General features: G+C 56.4%; 1 protein-coding gene across 1 annotated transcript; it reads left to right on the forward strand.

The window, feature by feature from the left end:
• The first annotated feature begins 372 nt into the window (after positions 1-372).
• On the forward strand, positions 373-26,050 carry VSTM2B (V-set and transmembrane domain containing 2B). The gene is made up of 5 exons (XM_054511182.2): positions 373-1,000; positions 1,533-1,717; positions 2,647-2,676; positions 4,018-4,483; positions 25,503-26,050. Exons 1-5 carry the CDS (start codon positions 919-921, stop codon positions 25,589-25,591), a joined length of 852 nt encoding a protein of 283 aa, XP_054367157.1. The 5' UTR covers positions 373-918; the 3' UTR covers positions 25,592-26,050.
• The last annotated feature ends 439 nt before the right edge of the window (positions 26,051-26,489 follow it).

Below are 26,489 nucleotides of genomic sequence, written 5' to 3' on the forward strand. Positions count from 1 at the left end.
GCGGGGGTCTGCGGAGAGGGGTGCAGGGATAAGCGGCCGTCTCGGGCGAGGAAGATTGGGAAGAAGCCAGGGAGAGTTTGGGTGGGAGGACCCCCAGCCAAGGCGGGTGCGGGCGGGGCTGCGCTCCAACCACAGAGACTGTGGTCCCTCCAAGCGACCGCCGCGGGGGGGGGGGGGGCGCTCCGGGGCGGGGGCGGTGCCGGCTGTGGAAGGGGAGGGGAGGGCGGGGGTGATGCAGCGGTGGAGGCGGCTCCGCGCCCAGCCACTGACCGCCCCCTCCCTCTCCCCTTCCCCTCCCCCTCTCCCCGCCTCGCTCCGGCTCTGGGTCCGCCACGCCGGACGCGCTCTCCCCGCGCTGCACTGGGTCGGACGCCAGGGCTGCGCGCCGCGGCTGAGCGCCCACTCGCCTTGCGTAAAGAGCCGCGGAGGGACCAGCGGGGGCGGCGGCGGGAGAGCTCGGCGGGAGCCGGAGGAGGTGGCATTCGGGAGCCAAACCAGAAGGAGACTGGGAGGCAGAAGCTCGCGGCTCTGAGGGGTGCACTCCCTTGGCCAGGGATGGGTCCCGGGGCGGCCCAGCCTCTGCTCGGCCGGGCCGGGCAGAGACTGAATTGAGATACCCCATCATCTTGTGGACGGCCCGAGAGAGGGAAGCACGGACAGATCAGCAGTAGCCTCCCGGCGGGACCTCGCATCCTGCGCCCCCCGCGCAGCGCCCCCCGCCGGAGCCGCGCCGGGCAAGCCGGCGAGGGAGCGGGGCTGATTGGCGGCCGCCGGCGGCCGGGGGAGGGGGCGCCGCGCGGGGCCATGGCAGGCTCGGAGGCGTCCTAGCCGGAGCCCGAGCCGGATCCGAGCCCACGCTGCCGCCACCGCTGCCTCTCCGCGCCCGGGCCCCTGCCGCCGCCGCGCCCCCCGCGGGAGATGGAACAGCGGAACCGGCTCGGCGCCCTCGGATACCTGCCGCCGCTGCTGCTGCATGCCCTGCTGCTCTTCGTGGCCGACGGTGAGCGCGGGAACTTTGCTGCCGCGGGGGGCTCGGGGGGTCCTTGCCGGGGCCGCCAAAACCAGCCTGTCCCTGTCGCCAAGGAGCCGGAGGAGGAAGAGAAGGGGAAGGCTTCACGGTCTCCAGCAATCCCGGTGTGCAGCCCAGGCCCAGAGGGGTAGGGGGAGGAGAGAAGCGAAGGGTCGCCGCCGCGGCATTTGAAGCCGGACAGGTGCTCGGGCGGAGAGGCGGCTTTCGGGGCGCGGGAGTTGGCGCGCCCCAGCCTGGCTCTGGCAGTGCGGCTGGGCGCGGGGTAGAAGCCTAAGCCGCCCCTGCTGCCCCGCCCGATCCGGAGGGAAGCAGCCTGCAGCGGTAGCCGGTCTCTGCTGGGGCCGGGCAGCTGTTCGATCGAACTTTGCTAGCGCCTGAGCCACGCTTGTGGCTCTGGGCTGGCAAGTACAAGGCCATTGAGCCGGGGACGCCCCGTCTTGCCTAGGGTTGCCCCAGGCCCCCGCCCCACAGTTGGTCACGCCTCTCTCTTCCCCGCCCCCAGCTACATTTACCGAAGTCCCCAAAGATGTGACAGTACGGGAGGGAGACGACATCGAAATGCCCTGCGCATTCCGGGCTAGCGGAGCCACCTCGTATTCGCTGGAGATTCAGTGGTGGTACCTCAAGGAGCCGCCCCGGGAGCTGCTGCACGAGCTGGCGCTCAGCGTGCCCGGCGCCCGGAGCAAGGTAACCCGCCGCCCACGCGGCGCCGGCGCTCACCGGGCTCAGGCCGGGGCGGCTGGGGTAAGCTGGGCAAGGAAGGCAGGGCACCGCCCTGCGGAGCAGCCCATCTCCCACAGTCCCCATTCCCACAGCATCTTCAACAGCAGCACAAATCCTGGTAATCCCTCCCCTTCTTCTTTCCCTTAAAACCTCCGGGACTGCCGCCTGGCCCCTACAAAGCAACACCTCATCCAGTTCGTCTGCTTTTGCTTGCTGGCTGCCGGCCCCAGAGTCAGATGGGTGCTGGGTGGTCAAGGGAGACCACTTAGTAGGGCCAGGCTTTCCCTGCCTTCTGCTACTCCGAGGTCCCCAGGGCACAGGGCCAAGGAGTTAAGCTCCTCTGGGCTGGGTTCCAGAGGCCCGCAGTGCACCTCCAACCCCCACAAGATCGGAGGGAAGGCCCCCACTGTCTGTCTGCCTCCTAAACCAGTCTCTCCCATACACTGTAACACACACACATACACACCTACCCTCTACCCAGGGTCCCACCCAGAGTTATTGCTCACGTCTCCCTGTGCGTCCTGTCCAGATACACCGGCCCCTCCATCCAGCTTTCCACGGGGTTTAGAGAAACACGGCAGGGAATGAGGATGCTCCGGGGAAGGGAGACCAGCCTTTCTTCCCACCCTGGTGGCAGTCCAGCCTTTCCTCGTGGCCGGCAGTGTGCTAGGGCAGCCCCTCCTTGGCCAGGCACCATGCTAGCTCCAAGCCCTGCTTCCTTCCGGGTAAAACTCCAGGAAATCCTAATGTCCTTTGCGACTTCAGCTGGCCCACATCCCGAGAGGTTTCGAGTCCTAGCCCGCCCGCAGAGTCCCCTTGCCGGAGGCGCATCGGAGTTCCCGGAGCCTGAAGGCCGAGAGCCTAATGTGTCTCTCTCCCTCTTTGCATTTTAGGTAACAAATAAGGATGCAACTAAAATCAGCGTAAGTGTGGAGCCCAGCGTGGGCCGCGGGAGACCCCTTCTGGCCGCTTCGCGCCCCACATTTTCCTCCTTTTTAGAAAGGCTCAGCGGCCGCGCGATGTAGGGCCGTGCTCGCAGCCTTGCGTTGTCGGCTGCTTAGCATGTCGGGGCGCCATCTGTCGCCGCTAGCGGAATCGGGTTCGCTTTTGTGTAAACCAAGGGTCCCAGGCCTGAATCTCCTTCTTCCGTGCGGCGCTCACCTGTAAAACTCCTTCGTCGGGCCGGCGCGTTCAGGCCCCTGCGCATCGGCTTGCGTCTCCTCTGCGGGCTTGTCTCCCAGCAACTGGAGCGCGCTGCTCCTCACGCTGGCCGTGACCCGTTCGCCAACTGGTGGGCCTCCCCGCCCACCCACCCCACGCGACACACACACACCGGAGCGCCCAGGTGGCGCCCTCCACCGCAGCCCTCTCCTCCGCCTTGATTTCGGGTCCGGTGCCGGGTTCTGTGGGCTCGTCGTGGGGGAAGGTGTGGGGTGGGGGTTGGCGGGGCTGCGAGGGACCGGGGTCTTGGGATCTGTAACTCAAAGAGGAGATGCGCCCAAGTTCTCCTAGCTGGAGCGTGGAAATATCGGCCTGGAGACCACTGGGGCCTCATCGTGCGCGCGGTTCCGAGGTGAGGGCCCCAAAGCGGTGGCGTGCCAGCGTGTCCTCCAGGCCGCCGGGGAGGCGCGCTTGTAGGGAGCTTCAGGCTGAGGCGGACTCAGAAGTAGCTGAGCCCAGGGAGCCCAGCAGCAGCGTCAGCATGGCCTGCCCCCGCGGGAGGGCGGAGGGTTAGCTGCGAAGGGCTGGGGGGCAGGTATTTATGTGTACTCTTGCGAGCAGAGTGGCTGTCCTTCAGGCACTACCCAGGCCCTCCGGATTCCAGAGTAAAGGAACGTTGGTGGGAGTAGATGTGGAGGGCTGGGCTTAAGGCCAGGCGGCAAAGACGCCGGTGGTTAGCGACAGGAGGCCGAGCCTGGATTTCTGCAAGGTGCAGAAGGAAGGAAGGAGGGTTAGGTTCTGCAGGTCTGATGGACAGAAGCATAGCTTGGCCAGGGGATGCAACATGATGCATTCACTTGAGATGATGGGGACGCAGTGGGTAGGGCCATCCAGGGTCCAATCAGGGTTGGGAGCCCCATGCCGCTGGGGAGACACGGAATGAAAGAAAAACTGAGTCGCCAGGGGCCAACCTGCGTCCGAGAGGTGTTGGGGTGCTGCGGCATGAGGGCGCAAAGGCAGAGGTGGGCGCGGCTGCACCGCGCGGGCAGAGAGCGCAGGCCCGCGCCCCCGGGCCTCTGACCCCGGCCCCCGCTCTCTTGCAGACCGTGCGCGTCCAGGGCAATGACATCTCGCACCGACTGCGGCTGTCGGCCGTGCGGCGGCAGGATGAGGGCGTGTACGAATGCCGCGTGTCCGACTACAGCGCCGACGACACGCAGGAGCACAAGGCCCAGGCGCTGCTGCGCGTGCTCTCGGGCTTTGCGCCGCCCAACATGCAGGCCGCCGAGGCCGTGTCCCACATTCAGAGCAGCGGTCCGCGTCGCCACGGCCCGGCCAGCGCCGCCAACGCCAACAACGTGGGTGCCACGGGCGCCGCGAGCCGCGCCACCTCCGACAAAAGCCCGGCTCCGGGGAGCCCCCCCGCCGCCCCAGGTCCCGGAGTCCCCGAGGCGGCAGCCGCCTCCGCGGCCCACGCAGCCACCACCACCGTCGCGGCCGCGGCCGCTGCTTCGTCAGCGTCGCCGCCACTGGGCCAGGCGGTCCTTCTTCGCCAGAGGCACGGCTCAGGTAAGGGCGGGTGCCGAGAGGGGGCGCGCTTGCGCGGGGGCTGCGGACCCGGCTGCGGACGGGCTGCGGACGAGGCCGAGGCCGGGGCGGGGCGGGGCCGGGCCGGGGCGGGGGCGGGGGGGTGGTCCGGTCAGAGGGGCGGCCCCGCTCTGGCTTTTGCGTTTGCCTGGTGGTTGGTAGTTCAGTCTGGTGCGCTTGGGCCAAGTCTTCCGCAGCCTCATTTGGACTCGGGCGCTTCCTACTGTTTACTGTTTATTGCTGGTCGCTCAGAAGCATTCAAGACGTGTATTTATGAAGGGGGTGGGGGCCGCCCTGCCCGATCTCCCGGTACACCGGCGGCTGCAGTGTGGGGAGCCCTCTCTTGAGTTTGGAGAACTGGACTCTTTTCTCCTCCAGGCCGTAGGACATTAGCCCCAGGAGTGGGAGGAGGTGGTTACAACTCAGGCAGTGAGCGTCTGGATGCTGATTGACTGACTGATCAAACAGACAGACTTTGTCCAAGGCTGCGTGGGTAGGTAGGCCTGGCTGTGTAGCCTCTGCTCTCTTTGGCTAAATCCCGATTGGGCCTAGGCACAGGCTCTGCTATAAATAGTCCCCTTTGGGCCCTCTTGAGGAATGGGAGAGTGAGGATAGAGTGAGGATTGTCATTGCTAGGAGGGCCCCCAGAGGTTAAGACCTGCTTTCCTAGGGAGCCGAAAGGGCTGGGGGAGATGGAAGGGGGGCCGGGAGAGGGGAGTCAGAGAGCAGAAAGGAAAACAGACTGACTGCCAGGGCAGGCAGCTCTGGGGCTGGAGGGGCTGCTTGGCAGTAGTGGGGGTTTATGGAGGGTAGAAAGGCCTACTGCAGGGAGTGTCCCTCCCCAAGGCATACCCCACCCCCTCTGCCCACTCAAAGGTGGGGTTCAGAGATGGGCCCAACTCCAGCCATCTCTCGCTGTGTCTGATTTTAAGCCAGTGACTCCCTCTCTGAACCCCACCCCCAGACTTGTTTGGTGCACAGTCCCAGAGAGAGCGTCTCTCCTGGCTTTGCAGCACCAGATGGCTGGGTTCCTTGACAGTGGCATATAAATGTCCCTGTAGGATGGAGCAGGCTGCCATGCCCTAGGCTAGTGCTTCTCAAAGTGAAGGCCACTCACCACCAGCATAGAGCTTGTTAAGGATGCAGGCTCCTGGGCTCTCCTGCTGAATCGGAGGTGACAGGCATCCCAGCCTGTCTCCCTGGCTGGTTCTGAAGCCTTCCGACAGTTGAGACCCTACCCGTCTGTCTTTGTGTCGGTTCAGTTGTTTCTCGTTCAGCTCCACCGCCCTTTGGGGGCCTCTCTGTGCCACTCAGGCTTCTGGGTCTGGCTGGATCTTAGGCTCCACACAGCCCCCCAAAAGACTTTCCCCCAGGCTGTGGGAGAAGGTGGGCGAGCTGAGACCTGTGGAGGGCCTCTCCCCAAACAGCCCAGGCCTTCCCCACCTGACTTGGAATTTTCTATCCCCTGTATGAGTGTCAGGTGATGCTAGTTGCTGTGACAAATAAAGTCGGAAATGCCAGTGGTTAACACAGTTCAGATGTATTATTTCTGGTTCACATCTCATGCTGCTCCGGAGTGGGGGAGGGGTGGGGCGGGGGAGGGGGAGTTCTGTGCCGCGAACTCATTCAGGGACCCAGGCTGCCATATGCTCTCCCATCTTCAACAAGTGGCTTCCGTGGTCACTCCGGGCATTAACATACAGCCAGCAGACCAGAGTGAGCGGAAGCAGCCCTTCTCAATCCAGTTCCCTGAGAAAAGCAAGCCTAGTGCTCTAAGGCATACATTGTATATCATGAATTGACTTCTCTCTTGTACATCTGGAATGGTTCTAAGTTTGCATCCTTCTTGGGAGACGGAGAATGGCCACTGAAATCATTTTCGTAGGGGTGAATTCTCTCAGAGGAAAGCTGGTGTAGACAAGGGCAAGGCAAGAGTTTAAGACCCAGGCCTACAGGTAGTAAAGATTACTTCTACCCTCACCTTTTGGGCAGAACTCAGTCACATGGTGCAACAAAGATGCGAGGCAGGCTGGAAAACGTAGCCCTCGGCTAGGCAGCTGCTTTCCGACCTCATGTCTCATCTCTTCTCAGCACAAGGGGAGCATAAATCTTGGGGAGAGTTAGCCATCTCTGTCTAGCTCACAGGTGTACTGGAAAAGTGTTCATTGACTTGTAGAGCGATTGGCTTAATTGGATTGGTGGAAAAAAAACCCTGCTCCATGCCCTTGGGCCCCAGCAAGTGTCTCAGGCTGGAACATTCCTCTGGGATGTTCCATAGACCATGAGTAGAGTGGCCAAGCAGAGGATTCAGAAGGCAGGGCCGGATGTGAGTTGTGCTTCCAGTACTTATTGGCTATAATGACTTAAGCAAGTGGCCTAACATCTCTGAAAGTATGTCCTCATCTGTAAAAATGGGAATCCCTGACCTCAGAGGGAGCTCAGTGTGGAAATTTCTATGTAAATGTTCATTATCATCACCATGACCATTACCTGCTCTGGCCAGAGAAGGGGGGATCGGGGAGATAAAGATGAGTGGTTGGCATTTGGAGGCCAAGCTGCTGAGGGCCTTGAATGCCAAGTGGATCCAACGGGAACCATAAAAGGCTTTGATCGAGGAAGCATCATATGAAAGAGATCTTTGAGAATGAACTTGGTAGTGTTCACAAAAGGTATTAATGAGACCAAGGCCACAAGCTCATTCCTGCTCGAATCTCCCTCTCCTCCTGGCTAGAACCTTGACACCCTGAGCCCAACCAAGGCTGATCTGACTGTGCCTGGCATGGCTGGTCAGATATCCAGTCTCTGGGCTGGCCACAAGGGGCTCCAGGGTAACTCATCCCCACAACAGGGGCCCCTCTGTGGAGGGTGGCACAAACAGTGCCCTTTCTGGAAGATCTAGAGGTCCTCATGTCAGTTCAGTTCTGATGGCTTAGTGCCCAGGACCTCCCAGCAGGTGGGGCCTTGGGCACTTGCCAGCCACAAGGCAGCATTTTAATGCCAACATAGATCAGGGCAGCAGCCCAGGCTGGGGGCTCCTCTGCCCTCCCATGGAATGGCTTGTAGTGCGCATTTCCCTCCAGAAAACACAGTCAGGTGGGCTCCCATCAGGGTTGATAGGGCAGCAAGCTACTTTGGTAATGCCAGGAAAGGGACAGGGGGCCAGGGGGTACCCACTTGAATCTCTACCCTTTAGCTAGTGCCCAGCCAGGCCAGAAAACCCTTCCTGTGCCCCTAGGTGCCCCACACAGCCAAATACACATTTGCACTAAAAGTTTATGTGCAAAAACTCATTCATTTCACGTCTCATTTGTCAAGAGACATTTTGATATTTGTGCTTAAAAAGAACATGGGCTGGATTAGCACAGCGGAGCTGGTGCAGGAGACCAGGCCCCTTCTTAGCCACGTTCTCGTAAATCTGGCTCCTAATTAATCTGAACGCTGACCTATTTTTTATGATCACTTTGTTGCTGATTGCCATTTCTAGAAAAAAGAGAGAGAGAGAAAGAAAACAAAACAGAGTATCTTCCAGACAAACCCTTCTAATCAGGAAAGGCGCCGGCACCGCAGTGATGCCAAGTGCAGCCTCAGAAGAATACAGTTTGCAACTGAATGACTTGTGTGTTGGCAAGAGGTTCCCCTCTGCAGGGACCTGGGGATCAGATCTGTGGCATGTGAACCTCTAATTAGCCTCAAGGCTCCGGCCCCAAGGAGAGGCGCCCTGGCCCCTACAGAGAGCCGGCTGATGTGGCAAACTGCCGCCTGGGGCTCACACGGGGATCTGGCTCTCAATATTTCAATTACTAATGAGAGAGAGACAGTCAAGGCCATGGGTGTGCCGGCTTTCAAGAGGCTCTTACTGCTGGGAGCCACGGGGGGGAGCATCCTTGGGTGTCGCCATAGCAACCGTCAACCAGGCCGGAAGGGGGCTGTGGACAAGGTGAAGACACTCACTCTCGGCCCCTGCCCCAGGTGGGTGCCCCCAAGCTGGTGGAAGCGTTGCCAGTGTGACCTGGGAGAGTGTCCACGGAGCTGGGAAAGTCTCCACCTAGGCTAGCAGGGCCAGGCGACAGTCACCTGGTGTTCCCAATCTCCCCGGACCCATGAGGACCCCCAAAACAATTGCCTTCAATAAACAATCCACTCTTCCCTCAAGCTCTGATGTGACACGAAGATCATAATTAAAGAGAAAATAAATCTGGCAAAATTTGTCCCAGAGAAGAGAGGGCGAGGCTCCCTGAGCATCCTGAAAGAGAAAATTAAAGGATTTCATAAAGAAAACGGCTGAGCCTCACAGCTGGTGAGAGACGCCTGCATCATCCCTGACAGCAGCAAACGTGTGTGAGTATTGGCTGCATGCCGTCCCCTCCTCATTGGCCAGTCACGTGACTGCCATGAGCACGAACCGGCGATGGCAGCCGTGGACCCAGCTCAAGAGTGTCAGGGGCGCCCATGGATCTCCAGCACAAAGCTGTCTGTGTCAGTGGGAGTCCCAAGAGGGGGTAGCCCTCGTCCAGCTAAGGCAATCGGAGGAGGCTTCCTATAGGCAGTGTGCAATTTCTGACATGAAGAGGCACCTGGGGCTTTGTCCTCCTGCTTAAGTCAGTCCTGGGAAAGCTGCTGGAGGCCTTGCCTCCCTCCCCATCTTGTGCCATGTGAATTGAGAAAGTCACACTAGATGGAACAACCTTCGTCCACCACTGAGTAGTTAGCCAGCTCATGGCGTGGCCATTCTTTCCGCATAAGGGAGACCCCAAATTAAGGACAAAACAGCTACCCTGTGGATTGCAATGATGATAGATAATAGTTGCTTTTACTGAGCACTGATTATGTGCCACACACACATATCACAGGTTTGCCTCCTTTTCGCTGTTCTGCATAACTCCTCCTGCCTCCCTTCATCACACAGTCCCCTCCCCAGGGCGCAGACCCCTTCCTCAGCTGGGGTGGCAGCTCCCACGAGGAAAGCGGAGAGCTGGCCTTTCTAAATGTCACTGGGAGCCAAACCCACCAAGGAGCTTCTCATTAAATACGCCAGGCGCACGTTTTTAAAGCTCTGAATATTAAGGATTCCCCAAGCATCTGTGGCGATAAATGAGGTCAAGTGCTTTTGTAATACGATATTGATTAGTTCTGCCCCATGTGGACAGAGGCAAGGGCTTGGTTGTGGTCTAAACCCCTGAGCTTTATGGGAGATGCTGGCTTGGTTTGAACACATCTTTGCAGCACAGGAGGACAAAAAAGTATTATCTTTTCTATTCCCCCTTGCTTTGTTACCAGGCATCTCTCAGAAACTCCTATCCGAAGCATGAGAAGCTTCCCTTTGTCTTATGTAAGGGCTGCAGGAAAGTTTAGGATGACCAGCAAACAGGCCCGGCCCCTGTAACTGCTGATCCCTACCTGTTCCTTGAAGGGTGACAAACCTTCCCTGCGGTGGGGCTTCTGGGGAAATTAGGCTGCTTGTCATGGCCTTGCTGCTCTTGGGGATGGTGTGCTATAAATACTAAGATGACTTAACCAATTCGGCCTCCTCTGGGTTTAGCTGCTATCGAGCAGCTAGGCATGCAAGTGGCTACGGGAGGGGCCCCTCAGCAGCCGGTGAGAGTGTGAGACCTGTGCCCTCCATGAGATGGCCCTGGAGAGGCAGGCCAGTTGGCAGTCCCAGGGGAGGCTGTTTCCGGAAATTATAGGTTGTTGTGTTCCACATTACCACTCCCTGGACTGAAACGTCAAAGCTACTGCGGACTGACTTCTGGTGTTTCTGGTTCAAGCGGAATGTTTGGGGGGCCTCTGTCTGTACAAGATAGAGCCAAAGTGGACATTTCAAAAGCTTTTTCCCCACCTGTCATCCCACCCAGCTAGTCACCCCTGGGAGCTCTGCTCTGTCCAGCTCAGAAGCGACCACCTGGCCAGAAGGCCTGCCCTGAGGAACAGACCCCTCATGTCTGCGGAGGCCAACTATAAACAGGGCGCTGCCTGAGTGCACCCCGCTGGACACCTGGCGCCCAGTAAGGGCGAGCCCAGGGGAAGTGGCCTGGTCACTTCTCTCGGGAGCTGCCCATTATGGTGGAAGAGACAAAGCACAACCCTGAAAGAGGCCAAGAACAATTCAGGAAGAAGTTTTCCTCGCCACCTTTCCCAGACATTTCATGCTTCCTCCTGACATTTCGAATGTTCCTTCCTGTTCAGCGAGATGGCTCATAAGCAAGCCAGGGTTGAGTGCCACCACATTCTCCCCATTTCTGGGCCCTACCTACAGAGCCCAGACCACCAAGATATCACAGCCTGTGCCTTATCCTCCTTAACCTCCGTAAGCTTCCCATTTTCCGCATGAGTCCAACTGCTTGGATTCGAATCCTGATCCATGCGCCCCATGCGTGTGACTTGCACATTTGTTCTCATCTGAATGGTGCCCGTAACCGTGCCAGAATCAGCAGAGATAATCCACAGAAAGAGTTGAGCCTAGCATGGGGCCTGGCACCTAGAAAACTCTCGGTAGATGCTGGCTCTTGTTATCTGCATTACTTGGGTGAACGGCATTGACTGTCCAGGATCATTTCATGGTGCTCCGATCTGAGCCCTCACTCCGCGACATTTCTCCCTCTGCACATGCTATGAGTGTCATGGAGCTAAAGGTGATGGAAGGAAGCTGAGGAGCTCAGAACAGAAGGTGCCTTCAGATTGCCTTCAGTGGGTTGCTATTTTTGTCCTTTTTCTTTCAGTGCCTTTTCTGGGGGGAGGGTAGGAAATGGGGAGGACACCACGTCCTCATCCTGGCCTGGCTGTGTCCGTTTTCAATGAGTTAGGAGCTCCTTGGCGAGCAAGGACAAGCTCCCCATGGCTTCTCGCGTTCCACCCTGAAGCCACACCACCACGCGTGCGCACCTGCCTGTAGGCTGCTGTCGGCAGGGAGGCCATCGTGCTGGGAGGAGGCGGGCCCTTTGGTGGCTGGAAAGCCAAATTCTGAGGACAGCCTGGTGTTTGCAGCCCTAGACAAGGGTCCCTCCACGGGAGAAGGGAGCAGAAGGAACAGCCCCCTCGGTGACAGTCAAGTAGCCCAAGAGCCTCCAGAGCAGGCCTGGACTAGGGAGGAGGTGCCCCACGTCTCCCTTTCTGTGACTCTTACCACTCGAGGTAGAACCACAGGGAGGCACCTGTGGAGTGATGGGGCTTGGGGCCACTGTCGCAGGCTTGGGCCTGCATTGGCTCTTCCACACGAGCACCTGCCACTGCTTCTCTTGTTCACACTCCATCCAGATGCCCTCGCTGTGGCTCACTGAGCCTGATGACTACCAATAAAGGTGTTGCTTGGCCCCCAAGGACCAGTGGGGAGAATGTAGGACAAAGACCACCATGGGGAGATGCTGGGAACCTGAGCGGACTGCTTGCAGGGCCAGAAGGCCAAGGCCCCTCTTGCCCAGCCACACCCCTCCCTGCCCCATGGGAGCCTGCCTCCTACCCAGCACAGAGAGCCCACGCAGCCTCACCCAAAAGGAGGCCCACCCACTCTTAATGGCTGTCACCAAAGACAGAGAGCCCCTCACTCTGCTTATCCCTGGCCCCCTGCCAATCAGCTCTCCTTAGGTGGAAGTCCGTTTTCTTTAGCCAGGAAAGCCCAGCTACAATGTGAGTCCCCTTACAGCAACTTTTATTACAGTTGATTCTCACAGAAATGCCACTTGGCCCAGATGAAGGATCTTTAATAAACTGGAAGGAGAGAGAGCTGACATCATGCCGTGGCTCATTCTGAGCTGGGGCTCTTGGCCAACTATATCTGGTCTGGCCAGAGCCAAGGGGCAGGGGGCTGCCCAGAGCATCAGGTAAACCCAGCCCCTACCTCAGGGAGGAGCCCACAGTCTCATAGTGGTGGTCAGAACAAGCAAGAAGTACTCTGAGAATGAATTCAGGGCTCAGCTCAGGGCGGGGAGGGGCACAAGAAGGGCTCAGAAAAGGTGGGACCAGTAGAGATCGCTTCACAGAAGGGAGGAAAGCTTTGTTGACCCTGTAGCCAAAGCGGTCTCATCCACTCCAAGCACCCAGAAGGCCTCCACTGCTCTCAGGGCTCCCAACGCTTCCTTCCCTGTCATGGAGTCAGGGCCTGGCTGAGTACCCCAACCAGGCTGATACCCCAGGGAGGCAGGCCCAGTTCTTTCTCTGGTCTTTATCCTCCCTACTCCATGTTCATTGGGCCTGGCACTAGTCCATTCATTCATTCACTCATTAATTCAATGAATGTCCATTGAACATCTTTTATGTACAGGAACTGTGTTAGGCATTGAGGACACATGCAAGGTCCTCAGAGTCTGACAGAGGGAGAAACAGACATTGATCAAATAGTCACATGGCAAGTGGAAATTTGCAGCCATGGCTGGTTACTCTAAATGAGAGACCCATGGACTACAGGAGCTAAAAATAGAGGGACGAAAGATGGTTAAGAGTAAAGAGAGAGGATAAGGTGAGTAGGTAGGGCTTCCAGGAAGAGGGGACAGCATGTGCAAAGATCCTGTGGCCGGAGGGAACAGGGGAATACAAAGGCCTGACAAAAAATTACTATGGTTGGGGCAGCAAAACAAGAAAGGGAACAGAGGGAAATTTAAGTAAAGAGTAGTTCGGAGCTCAGACTCCATAAGGCCTTATGATAGAAATGGGAGTTTTGGCTTTGTCCTAAGGGCAACAGCATGGGGAGCAAGTGGGTGATAGGGCATGATGTTTTTGGAACTGACCCTCTGGCTGCAGTGTGGAGGTTGGAGAGGTGGCGACAGAGTGGATGTGGAGAAACCACTTTAGAGACAGTGATCCAGCTGAGAGATGATGGGTCTTAGACTACCTGTTTAGATAGATAGGTGGTGGGATTGGTGGATGGGTGGAAAAACAAGCTGGTGGCTGATTGAAGGGAAGGATGTGAATGTATGGATGAGAAGGTAGGGGATGAGTGGAAGGAAGGACGAGTGGATGTGTGGATGGGTGGACAGATGGAAGGACAAATGGACGTGTGGATGAATGGATGGAAGGATGAGTGGATGTGAGGATGGATAGAAGGATGAGTGGAAGTGTGGATGGATAGAAGGATGAGTCGAGGTGTGGATGGATGGAAGGATGAGTGGAAGTGTGGATGCATGGAAGGATGGGTGGAGGTGAGGATGGATAGAAGGATGAGTGGATGTGTAGGTGGATGGAAGGATGAGTGGAGGTGAGGATGGATGGAGAGATGAGTGGAGGTGAGGATGGATAGAAGGATGAATGGAGGTGTGGGTGGATGGAAGGATGAGTGGAAGTGCGGGAGGATGGAAGGATGAGTGGAGGTGAGGATGGGTGGAAGGAAGAATGTGAATGGGTGAATGGGTGGGTGAATGGGGGTAGAAGGAAGGATGAATGGATACATGGATGAAACAGGAATGGGAAGATGGGTACATGTGGGATACATGTTGGGTCTTACAGAATGAATGGGGTTGGGGTTGCAGACATGCCCAGGGTTGGCATTACCCATACCTGACACTGCATACTCAGTCCATATCTTCCAGCAGAAAGGTCATGGGAGGTGGCATGGCACAAACTGACTTGGCCCAGAATTCCTCCGAGCCCTTGTTTCTGTCTGCAGTCCCCAGGCCACAGTAAGAATGGCCGGGGCAAGTGGACACAGCTACTCCCCAGCCTGCTCCAGCTCCCCTAACACCTCAGCCTTTAGAAGGCACCACCATCACTCCCTGGTGAAGGACGGGAGTGGGGGACCTTTCCATCTGCTGGACACTGGGCACTCTGGTGAATGCAGCCTGACCAAGACTTGATGATTATTGTCCATGTAAAAGTTAATGGGGATACATTTTTTCAAGCATCTAAAAAGTCAAATCTCCAGGTGGGCAGATGAATAAGTGTATTTGCATTAAAGACTAATGTAACAAAAAATACACACGGCAATAATTCATAATGCATTCTAGTCTACAGAGTCATATTTTAATGCGTGACATATCCTGGGCAGCTCCTCTGTGCTAACTTTATTTAATGAGCACATGTTATAGAATCTTCAGAGCACTATCCCTGGGCAATTAAAATGTGTTAACCTTTTCAGTTAAATTGTATTTCTAAAGAAAAGTCCTCAGTGTGAAACAGAAAGAAATATCTGGGCACAGTCAAGGCAGAACGTAGAGGAAAGGTTTGTTGCTGTGACCTGGCAGTGCTGGGCTCAGGGGACCTCCAGCCCTTCTTCGCTGGCCCTCCGGCCTCTCTCCATGGCCAGGCCCCACTCCACTGAGCTGGCCAAGGAGGCTGAGGCCTGCACCCACACTGAACAGCCTTCATGGAGTGGGCATCGAGTGCCCGACGTTTGCCTGACCTGGGGGATTTGGGGCACACTCTGTTTCAAGGGACACGAAGGCTATGGAGGGGACATGAGGGATTTCCATGGGGCTAGGATGCCCCGAAGAGGGGCAAAGACTCATTTGAAGCCCTGGCAGCTCCTCCATTCCCTATCTGTGTAATAGGCACACTAGCACCCCAGCATCCTCAGGTCTGTGTGTTTCAGACCTGGACAGGGTCCTGGAGAGCCGCTGGTGAATGGTTCCCAAACTATGTTCCTTGGAACCCTGAGCCCCAGCCCTACCCCCAGCTTCAACAGAGCTGTCTGGTTTTTCTAACAATTTGAAATATCAGGGTTCCATGCAGCAGTTAGCTTAAAAAGGGGGTTCTACTGCTTTAGAAGATTTAAAAAGCAACTGATATAGTCTAGATATTTACATATATATATCATACAAAAATACACAAGTTATATAGCCTACACAAATTACATATATATATATGCCACCTTCTAAGGGAAGAATTTGAAGTGGCTTACAAAGCTGCATGTAACGTAATAGAACAAAAAAAATGTTAATGAAGAAATTAGAATAGAGGGCAAATGAATGTGAGATGGTGAAATTAGTTTGAGGAAAAGTTGGACAAAGAGATGTGCATACTCTTGGGCAGTTGAAAGGTCAGATCAGTGTGATAGTGACCGGCCTCCAGCACCAGCTTGTGTTTGAAGATGAAAAATGAGATTCCGAATGTGAAGCATCTGGTGGATGTCTGGTGCATCATGGGCGCTTAGACTAAGAAAGACTTCCATTCATTAATTCAACAAATATTTTATGAGCATTGCAAGGTGCGGACAGGGTGCTGGGAGACAGGAGTCAAAAGGTAAAACCTCCCCACGGCCACCCAAGCGCAGCTGGGAAGAATCAGAACTTGCTCTCAGGTCTGTAGGATGCAGGGAGCCTCCAGCTGGAGTCAGGGCGGATGCAGCGTCTGAGGAAGACCTGGGGGCGCAGAGGAGCCAGTTAGGCGAAAAGGCAGGTCCAGGGTGAGCAGTGTGGAAGCTGATGGGGCTGGAAGGCAGGTGTGAAGCAAGGTGGTCTGAGGTGGGGCCAGGTGAGGAGTTAGACCTTCAAGCTGGGATGGAGCCCCTGGGGGGCTAGCGGTGTGATGTGTACTTTGCATTTGAAAAGGGCACCCTGGCCCCCGGCTGGGCAGGTGCCTGGCTGATTGGGGTTAGTGGACGTGGGGAGTCAGGAACATTGCCGCCCTGCCAGGAGAGTGGATATGCTGAGAGGGAGGGTCGGGGACCAGGCAAGGGTGGGCCAGGAGCAGTGCAGCAAGGGGACGTACACGAAATGAGAACTGTCTTGGAGGTCACCTTGTAAGGGCCTCTGGGTTGGGCTGGGCTGGGGGAGGGGGGCGGACTGTGGGCAGCCAGAGGGGACAGGGCAGGGCCGGCTAGCGAAGGGGACAGCATGAGTGGCGTCCATGTAGCACCCCAGTCTGCTGGAGCTGGGGGCTCCTGAAGCGCTGTGGAAGTAGGTGAGGCAGAAGGATCACTGAATGGGGTCAGGGAGAGCTTCCAGCAGGTAAGGAGCCTAGATTCCATTCACAGCCACCAGGGAGTCACTAGAGATTAACTCTTGTACCTGTACAGCCTACCAGCTCTGCAACTTTAACCAGCCGTTTAACCTCTCTGGGTCTCACCTGGGAGAGGGGAAAGTGGCTTCTTCTCCTAAGGCCACTGAGAGGGTGAAAGGAGATAATTCTCTTGGCACTGAGAACCCAGAATCATGTGCCTGTTAGCACCCTGCAGCCTCAGAGCTCCGAGAATCTGGATGGGCAGTGGGGGATCCCCCATGAGGCCTGGGCCCAGCACTGAGGGAGGCCCCCACCACCTCTGCCCGGGGCACACCCTAATGCTCACTGTGGTCAGGGCTACCCCTGGCCCTGCCAACACCGGCCTCCTGACCACACGGAAAGACCAGTTTACCGTTTTCGTTAAGTGACGCCATTAAAAGATCATTTGGGGCAATAATGCAATATAAGTTAAGAAAAAAAAAAGAAGAAGAAGAAGAAGGTTGCAGGAGGGGAAGAATGAAGGAGGGGAAATCGGAGGGGTAGACGAACCATGAGAGACGATGGACTCTGAGAAACAAACTGAGGGTTCTAGAGGGGAGGGGGGTGGGAGGATGGGTTAGCCTGGTGGTGGGTATTGAGGAGGGCACATTCTGCATGGAGCACTGGGTATTATGCACAAACAATGAATCATGGAACACTTCATCTAAAACTAATGATGTAATGTATGGGGATTAACATAAGAATAAAAAAATTTAAAAAAAAAGATCATTTGGGGCAAGATCTCATTTCAAAAGAACTAGGAAGCTGGAAAGGAGTTCACAACAAAGTTGGCCACATTAAGAAGCCATTCTGAAGGTGAAAACACAGAAAAACAACTCATCCCATGCCGTCTCCCTTAGAAGCAGCCTGGGGCTGGGGTCAAGCCAGGGCATCGGGGGAAGGAGCGCTCCTGCTCTTAGGTGCTGAGACGTGGTGCAGGCGGTGGGTAGGTGTGTGGACAGTAGCCAGACTGGATGTAAGTCTGGGCTCTGCCATATATCTTAGCGTGGCCTTGGTAGGGCCAGGTTTAGCAAATGAAAATATAGGAGACCCAGTTAATTGAATTTCAGATAAAGTATAAGTTTTAGTATAAGTAGGTCCCATGTGGTATTTGGGATATACATGCACTTAAAATTATTCATCGTTTACCTGAAATTCAAACTGAGCTGGTGTCCTGTATTTTCTCTGGCAACCCTAGGCCTTGAGTACTTCCCTGCACATCTCTGGATCTCAGTCTTCAACCCCCGCCTCCCGGAAAACAGGGATAAACTGGCAACTCCTGCCGGTTTGAGGACTGTATCTCTGAACCACACCCGCACGGCGCCTGCCCCAACGAGGGCTAGCCAGCTTTGCGGTCGGCTTTCAGAAGGTGCTTGCCTCTGTGTGCTTGGGCTTGGCTGGGTCTGCTCCCGGCCATCTGCTCCCCAGTGTCAGTCATCCGCTCCCACGTCAGATCGCCATTCCCCACTGGGGGCAGGGCTGCTTGCTGGAGGCAGAGGAGAGGAGGAGGTCTGAGGGCAGTCCTCTGCTGCCTGGGCTTCCACCGAGGCAGGACATGTTGTAGGAAAGGCATTTGTGGGAGCAGGGAGACAAAGAGCTACATGAACAACACAGACATTTGTCCCAAGCCCTCTGTGCCGGGGTGCTCAGGGAGGGCTTCCTGGAGGAGGTAGCGCTGGTTCCAGGCTTGAGGTACAGGTCAGAACTAGACAAAGGAAAACGGGGTGCTGCAGGGTGAGCCCAGAGTCCACTGCACGTGCCCATAGGGAACGGTGGACTGGAGAGCAGGTCGGCTGGCCGGGGGGCCGGGCAGTGTCACGGAGAAGCCCAGCTGTGGCCCTGAGACGGTGGCTCTGGCTCTTTCTCCTACAGCAGAGGGGACCTATCAAGGTTCTGTACTGCAGAGAGAGTTCTCCAGGGGTGTCTGAAGGAAGGAGGCGAGCAACGGGTGGTAATGGAGACAGGAAGGTGCTTTAGGAGGTCACAGGGGCCGTGGCACAGAAGAGAAGGCCCAGCGAGCAAGGGCTGAAACGAGTGTCCCACACCCACCCCTGCCCCCATTCGTCCCAGGGAGTGCCTGGCCTCCCCCCACTACCTGGGCACTGAGGCTGCCAGGACAGCTTGTCTTCCCGCCTGCCTGGGCAGGCCAGGTAGCAGGGCCATCACCATGGGACCAAGGGACCCCCATTCCGTCTGCTCTCCTGCTCCTCTTCATCCCCCACTCGGCTTTCCTTCCAAACATCTGTTTCCTTTAAAGACCAGCGGCACTGTTGCGCCTAGTTTTTGCCCTAGTTACCAGCACGCATTAATTTTATGGCAGAAATTAATTCTTTTTTTTTTTTAAAGATTTTATTTATTTATTTGAGAGAGAAAGAGCACACGAGACGGGGGGAGAGTCAGAGGGAGAAGCAGACTCCCCGCTGAGCAGGGAGCCCGATGCGGGACTCGATCCCGGGACTCCAGGATCATGACCTGAGCCAAAGGCAGTTGCTTAACCAACTGAGCCACCCAGGCGCCCGGCAGAAATTAATTCTGTCCAATTCTGTTGGTGCCTGGTTATTCCTTGCTACTCCCTTTGAATCAATATCCATGAAGAGGCTTTAATTAAAACGCCAACCAGGGAAGCAGCCTCCTTGCAAGGTGGCATCTTCCCACTCAGCTGTGGCCAGGCTGCCTGGCCTGCTCGGCTCAGCGTCCAGGGGAGGCGGGGAGGTGGGGAGCCCCAGTGGTGTGGGTGCCGGTGGCCCTGGGCAAGTCGGGAGTGTCAGGGCGGGGAGGGCCAGTCCCTGTCTTCACACGACGGTGTACCAAGGCCAGGCCTCCTGGAGGCTGCCACAGAGCTTGTTCAGGGGTTGCAAAGTCAGGTGCCACTGAGGGCCAGGCTGGGTGGTGGAGGCGAGGGAGGCTGGCTGAGGGAAGGGCCGGGGAGGTAACTGGAAGCCCTCCCGGGCCCATCATGACAAATGCCCGCAGCTCTGGCTTGGTGCTTCCGGGTCATAGGCGTCTCCACCGTGGCCAGGGTGGCTCCTTCATGCCCTCTCTGCTCGACTCCACAAGCCCCTAAAAACCCAGGGAGAAGTCCCTTGCACCCTGGCCCTGGGACGCTCTAAGAGGGAGCCCTCTCCTTCAGCTGGGGCTTGGCCCTCTGCCGTGGGTCCGGGATGGAGCGGGGCCGCTGATGGGAACAGGAGTGAGGGCCAGTCCATCCCCGGCTGCCGCAGCCAGACAGCCCTCCATCCCATGGCTACGTGGAGGTCGAGGCCAGCCCATAAAGACCAGCCACACGTAGACTGCTGCCTCGTGGGGGCCAGCCCTCCTCTCTCACTTTGAGGCAGAGCCAAGGAGGAAATGCCCATACTGGACATCAGCGCTGAAAGGGCTCGTCCAGGGCACTCACTTGGCTTCCTAGCTTTTCTAGCCAAGAAGCCCATATTTAAAAGATGTGTTACGACAGTATGAAATGCAGAACAGATTCATGTGGCCTTGCTCTCGGTGACGTAGAGGAGGGGACTGTCCTCAAGACCCTCATCACAAGCCCTGGCGTTAGGATCCCCTAGCTCACTGGTGGAGTGCCTTGTCCGTGGAGACTGGACTAGTTCTCTGGCTACCTGTAGTCAGCATGTGAATATCCTAGTGCCACTTGCTGGAGCGGGGAAGGCCCAGCACAGTGCCGTCAGCCCTCATAGTGAACCTCCAACGTAGCATAGCCCGTGACAGCCAGAACCAGCCTGTTAGCTGTTTTTGTAGGTAGAGCCAGGCCTCAAACATATCTGAATCATATTTACTCTTTGCAAACCTGAACTAAGTTTTAGTTTTTACTCTATCGCAAAAACAAAAACGGCCTCTGAGCAGCACTGGACTCTGAGGGGCATCGTTTGCAAAGCCCTGCGGCAGCCGGGGATGGACTGGCCCTCACTCCTGTTCCCACAGGACCAGCCTGCCAGCAGGCCTGCAGCTCTCTCCTGTGCGTGGCTGGCGCGGCATGTGCTACAGACCACGTCAGGGCAGGAGTCCCCCCCGGGGCCCGGGAACCTGGGAAGGGCCTGCAGGGCACGTGGAGGGAGGACAGCGGCTGCCCTGGCTAGCCGTCCCCACTGGCCAGCCGGGGAGCAGCTCACCGTGCTCCTGATGCCCACAGAGCAGGGGCCGTCCCCTCTGTGCTCCCACGCCTGTGGGAGTCTGGGACAGAGTGGGCGCATCCTGCTGCTTCCCCTGCAGGCCCTCCCCCACCAGGAGCCTGACTCATGGGCTCAGCCTCCAGACGGCGTGGACAGGGCAAGGGTCCCAGGGGATGACCCAAGCAAAACCTCCCTCACTTTTATCCTGAGGCCTCTGATGGCCTCAGAGATCCCATGCTGTTTTCTGACAGGGCTTTTGGCATTCTGCCATTGTCATGTCAACGGAAAAGTGGGACTTCCCGGTCAGAAGCCACTTGGCTGGCGCCTTTGCTGTGCCCATGGGGGCTCAGTGCCCCCACTGGGTTCTTCGGGAGCCTCTTAAATGGCTCCAGCAGGCATCTTATCCCGTTCACCATCTCAAGGATAAAAGTTAATATTCACAGAGCAAAAGCAGCTTTGATTTCTTTAAGAATGATTAGCAAATCGGTGATACTTGTTAAATTAAAGAATGAATCAACCACTATTCCATCAGAGGGCTTCCCTTACCTCTGATTTTCCAGCCTGATTTGAAGGAGCCTGATTTTCCAGCTTAATCATGACAAACTTCTGCGTAATCCAGTGTTATTCCTGGTACTCCTTAGGAAGGGAGGAAATAGATACAGAGACCATTAGCATCCAGTGGACACAGCAGCCTCGTGCCCCCTGGAACATAGCCACCTCCACGCTCCCTAATAAGAGGCCAGCACAGGAGATCCTACCTCAGCTGAGCCAGAGGCACCCGCCCAGCCCTGCCCTGGAGGGTCAAGGTGAGCCCCAGACAACAGTGGGCCGTTCTGGCTCACTCCAGGGAAGTGAAGACAGGGGCGGGGGCAGCAGCCGCTGAGGGGGCCCAACAGCACACCATCAGTGTCCCTCCGAGGAGTCGGCACCTGGGAAGGGGACGCTGGACTGCCAGATTTCTGAACTCCCCCTTCTGGTGGAAAGAGCCCTCATCCTCCAGGGCCAGCCTGGAAGTCAGTCTTGCTCGGTCTGCCCTGATTCGCTCGGGAAGCCAGCAGGGTGTTTGGATATCCAGTGAGAGACTGGCAAGACATTCCAAACCCTAGGTCCTTCTCCCACAAAAGATCCAGGGATGTCCATCTGTCTTGTGAGAAATGGCTAGGGAGATCATTTGCCCTGCTTCTTCTATCTTGGAAAATTTTCCTCTTGAGAGAAGGACAACCCCCCACATTCTTTTTTCTCAACACTTTTCAGAAAAGTAGTTATGTCACCCTTTTCGATAAGATCTATCTGCAAAGCAACAGCCTGGGTTTGAGGCACTGTTGTTTACAAAATTGTGTAACAGGGCACTCGAAAATTTGGTGGGTTTGGTGTAATGTGAGAACCATTCATTTAGCTCATGATCCTACAGGTCAGTTGGGCCAGCCCCTCCGCCAGTCTCATCTGGGCTCACTCATGCTTTTGTGGACAGTTGCCCTTTCGGCTGAGGGCTGATTGGACGAGACAGGCCTAGCTGGCACATCTCATGGCTTTTGTCCTGCAGTGGGCTGGCCCAGGCTTGTTCACAGGCTCCAAGGGGCACAGAGGAAGGGCAAGCCTCAGTGTACAGCACGTTTCAAGCCTTTGCTTGCCTCACACTTGATAATATTCATTGGCCAAAGCAAGTCATGCGACCAAGCCCAGAGTCCGTGTCGGTGGGCACTACCGTAGGGTGTGGATGCTGGGATCACAGAGATGAGGGAAGGAGATCATGGCCATTTTTGCAACCTACCGCTATGCTCTTGCTTGATCTGGACCCCAACCTGGTAAGACGTGCCAAGCACCTGTTAACTGTATGAGCCACGCATACGCACATCCCCACTTCATGGAGTGTGGCACAAGACCCAGAGAAGTACAGGGTGTTGCCCCAGGTCATACAGCAGGCTGGCTTGGAAGCCTCTCTCCCAGGTGCCAGCCCACTGCCCCACACCACCTCCCTTGGCCCCCTCTATGGTGACCCTGGGCCAGGGAGTAGATGACATGTCACCCAGGAGCCAAACCCTGGCTGTCCCCCCACAGACATCCAGCAACAGAGACAGCACAGACCCTGGCGTCTGCCCTGCCCAGGCACTGGCCTCTGGGAGCCACCATCTCAGCCCTGCGGCCCATGCTGCTCCCGCTCTGGCCCAGCATAGAGTGGCAGGCTGATTGTTTTACTCCAGGGTCTTCAGAAAGTCTTGTGCAATCTTAAAACTTTGCAATGGGAGTAGGTGATAGTGTGACACTGGGAAAGGCCAGTCAGCAGTATTTAGAGGAAAATTAAAACTTCTCACATCTCCTAGGCACATGGTTCCACGGGCCACGTTTACCTTGCCTGGCCCAGGAGCCCAATTGCCATTTCTCCTGCCCCTGTGTGCCTTGAAGGTCTGTGTTCCGCTGCGCACATCCATCTGCTTTCCAATGCCTCACGCGCCTGCTTCTGTCCCACCTGCATCCGCCTGACTGTCAGAGTTTGCAGGAGCACAAAGATCAGAGCCAGGAGATCTGGAGGCCAATGGGCCCAGTCCGGCCACACGAGTCCTGGGTGCCCACGAGGCAGCGCTCTGCCAGCTACACCCCCAGTTTCCGTGCACCTGAGCCCAGGCACCTGGCCATCCATCAGCACATCCGTCTCCACACCTACCCTCCTCCTTTCCAGCGATGTGTGACAGTGAAAAGCAGCAAAGGAGGACCCGGGTCTTTGGAGGGCCCCCCATACCCTGGGCCTCCTCACTGATGGATGGCCAGCTGTACATGTCAGCCCTGGCCAGGCTGCAAGGACAGCCAGCAGTGATGCCTGTGTGGAAGATTAGTGTCTGAAGAGGATGGTTAGCACACTTGGATTTGTCCTGTCTTAGTGCTTCTCCGCGGGGTCTCAGACTGGGCTTGAAAACAAGTCCTGGTGGGCGAGATGCGCACCGCAGACGGCCTCTGCCCCCTTTCCATTCAGATGTTTGAACACAGCCCCTGTTTCCCAAAATGGGCAGATGGGATCCTGAAGTCTACAGCAGGGATGGCCCCTGGATCATCGATCCATCCCTCTCCTTCTACAAAGGGAGACTGGGCCCAGGACACAGTGACTGCCAGAGTAAGATGGCTTCGGGACTGGGGGAAACACCTTGGACAGAAGATTTCTGGCTCTTCCAGCTGGAGAGGGGCAGGTCATGGGCTCAGGCCCTGCCTGGTCAGGGAAGCCAGAAACCCGGCCTGCCTGGTTGCAGCTCTTGCGGGCAGCAAAGTAGAGGTGGCCACGGCCTCCGTACCACCTGCTTGGCCACACCTCTGTGCCACCTGCTTGGCCACACCTCTGTGCCACCTGCTTGGCCACGGCCTCCATACCACCTGCTTGGCCACGGCCTCCATACCACCTGCTTGGCCACACCTCCGTACCACCTGCTTGGTCACGCCTCCGTACCACCTGCTTGGCCACGCCTCCGTACCACCTGCTTGGCCATGCCTCTATACCACCTGCTTGTCCACAGCCTCTGTACCAGCTGCTCAGCCACGACTCTGTACCACCTGCTCGGCCACAGCCTCTGTACCAGCTGCTCGGCCACGGCCTCTGTACCAGCTGCTCGGCCACGGCCTCTGTACCAGCTGCTCGGCCATGGCCTCTGTACCAGCTGTTTGGCCACGCATCTGTACCACCTGCTCGGCCACAGCCTCCGTACCACCTGCTCGGCCACAGCCTCTGTACCAACTGCTCGGCCACGCCTCTGTACCACCTGCTTGGCCACGCATCTGTACCACCTGCTCGGCCACAGCCTCCGTACCACCTGCTCGGCCACAGCCTCTGTACCAACTGCTCGGCCACGCCTCTGTACCACCTGCTTGGCCACGGCCTCTGTACCACCTGCTTGGCCACGCCTCTGTACCACCTGCTTGGCCACGGCCTCTGTACCAGCTGCTTGGCCACGGCCTCTGTACCAGATGCTTGGCCACGCTTCTTTACCACCTGCTTGGCCATGCCTCTGTACCACCTCCTTGGCCCAGGGAAGGGCCTCCTGCCTCTCTCCAACCTGGTGCAGAGCTCTAGCCCAGCGGGCTGGCTGGAGTGAAGGGAGGAGAGAGGCCTCCAGAAGGTGCAAGTGAGCAGGGTGGGGCTAAAAACTTGACATCCCCACAGCCCGACCCTAAGCAAGCTGGCAGTTGATGTCCCCAGGGTTTGGGCAACACGTCTACACTGGCTCCTTTTGGGACCCCTGGAGCATCCCACCTTCCAGGGGAAGCCTGGGGCCTTCCAGGAGATGCAGGCCCTGATGACAGACAGGCAGGAAGCCAGGGCAGGCTGCCCAGGGAAGGCAGAGTGAAGACACATGGCACCGTTCCGGTGGTGGACCAGCGGCCCAAGTTAATGGCAGCACTGGAGAAGCAGATGGAAGTGACCTTCCACTAGAACAGTGCAAGGGTCACTCTTCCAGGAACCTAGCCCACTCACCTCCATCAACCAGTGATTTCTGAGCTCCCCACTTTAACCCCAAGGGCTCCACTGACAGTACATGGAAAGAAGACCCAGAAACATCAGGATGCCTAAGACAGCATTCGTGAATACTAAACTGTGCAGTTCAGGCAGGGGTTGGAGGGGTTGGAGTCGTGTGCAATCGTGGGGTCTCCCTGGAGGAGGGGGGAAGCTGGGGCTTAAATGCAGAGGGTACGTCTCAGTATACATTGAGGGGAGTGGTGGGGGAGCATATTGTCTTTTGATTTAGCTAAAATAACAACGTGGACTTGAGAAGTGCAATCTAGCACACCCAGCTTCAGGCCAGGGGGGTACCTTGTGTCTGACCAGAGTAGGCTTCTAAAACGTGTGGTCTATAAATAACAAACAGCAAAATGCCCCATCATGGTATGGAAGCACCACCAGGCATCAGCTGAGTGCCGAGCTTCTCCCTGGTCTGCTCGTGGCCACTAGGTTCTCATGAATCAGACGTTCACCGTGCCCATTTTCTCGTCCCCTGCAGGCATTGGCCCTAGCTCCGCCACAGACCCACTCCTGTCCCTGCTCCTGCTAGCTCTGCATAAGTTCCTTCGCCTGCTGGTGGGGCACTGACGGCCACAGCCATCCTGCGCACCTCAGCCGCCCCGCACGGCCTGCCCGGACCCGGTGTGAGGCCCGCAGCTACAGATGGACACAGAGAGACTGAGAGAAGCATGACAAAGTCCACATGGAAAATAAATAAATCATATTTTTGGGGGAGGTTACACAAATGTAGAACACCTAAAATAATGCATCTAGTTTCCAAATAAGATGGAATTTGGACCATGCGGTATGCATGGGATTGGTGATTTCTCTACTTCAACGTATTTTTCTTTTCTAAACTTTTCCTCCAAGTCTTCATTTTGCACGAACTGTTGAGCAGTTATCTTTAGGATACTATGTAAAAATGTTGGGTCAAAGCCTTTTTGACAAAGCAAAATATTTTTAGTAGATTATTGTGTTTAGGAATTTTTTATTTACTTTTTTTCTTTGGGGGCTTTCCTTTTTTTTTTATTAAAGTAAATTATTTCTTTTGAGACATTTTGATTAAAAAAGATACATCTTATCATAATTAAAATTCACTGTCAATAATATTTATTTTTAAATAAAGATTGGAAACAAGGTCAGACACTTGTTTATAAACTGTATTGTATATTGCTGATAACAGTTGAATAAAAAACAACTTTGAAATAACCTTTCTGCAAGCATGTATGAATGTTAAGCCCTGGAGCCTAGAACAGCCCAAATGCCATGACCTGCTGTTCTTTGAAGCCAGCTGCACACTTGGCGGGATGCAGCCCAGCATGGAGGCCAGCCCAGGGAACCTGGCCAAGGCTGCACAGAGCGGACAAGAGTGTTTCCCAGCCTCCACGAGGCACAGGGGACCTCACGGAGCCAGGAGCGAGAGGAGCCCCCAGCCTGGGTTCAGAAGGAAAGAAGGTCGCTGGGAAGAGTGTAATTTAAATCAGGA

This window comes from Mirounga angustirostris, unplaced genomic scaffold, assembly GCF_029215605.1.
Source record: "Mirounga angustirostris isolate CCGP_5_RB_7025 unplaced genomic scaffold, mMirAng1.0.hap1 SCAF_16, whole genome shotgun sequence".
NCBI classification, from domain to species: domain Eukaryota; kingdom Metazoa; phylum Chordata; class Mammalia; order Carnivora; family Phocidae; genus Mirounga; species Mirounga angustirostris.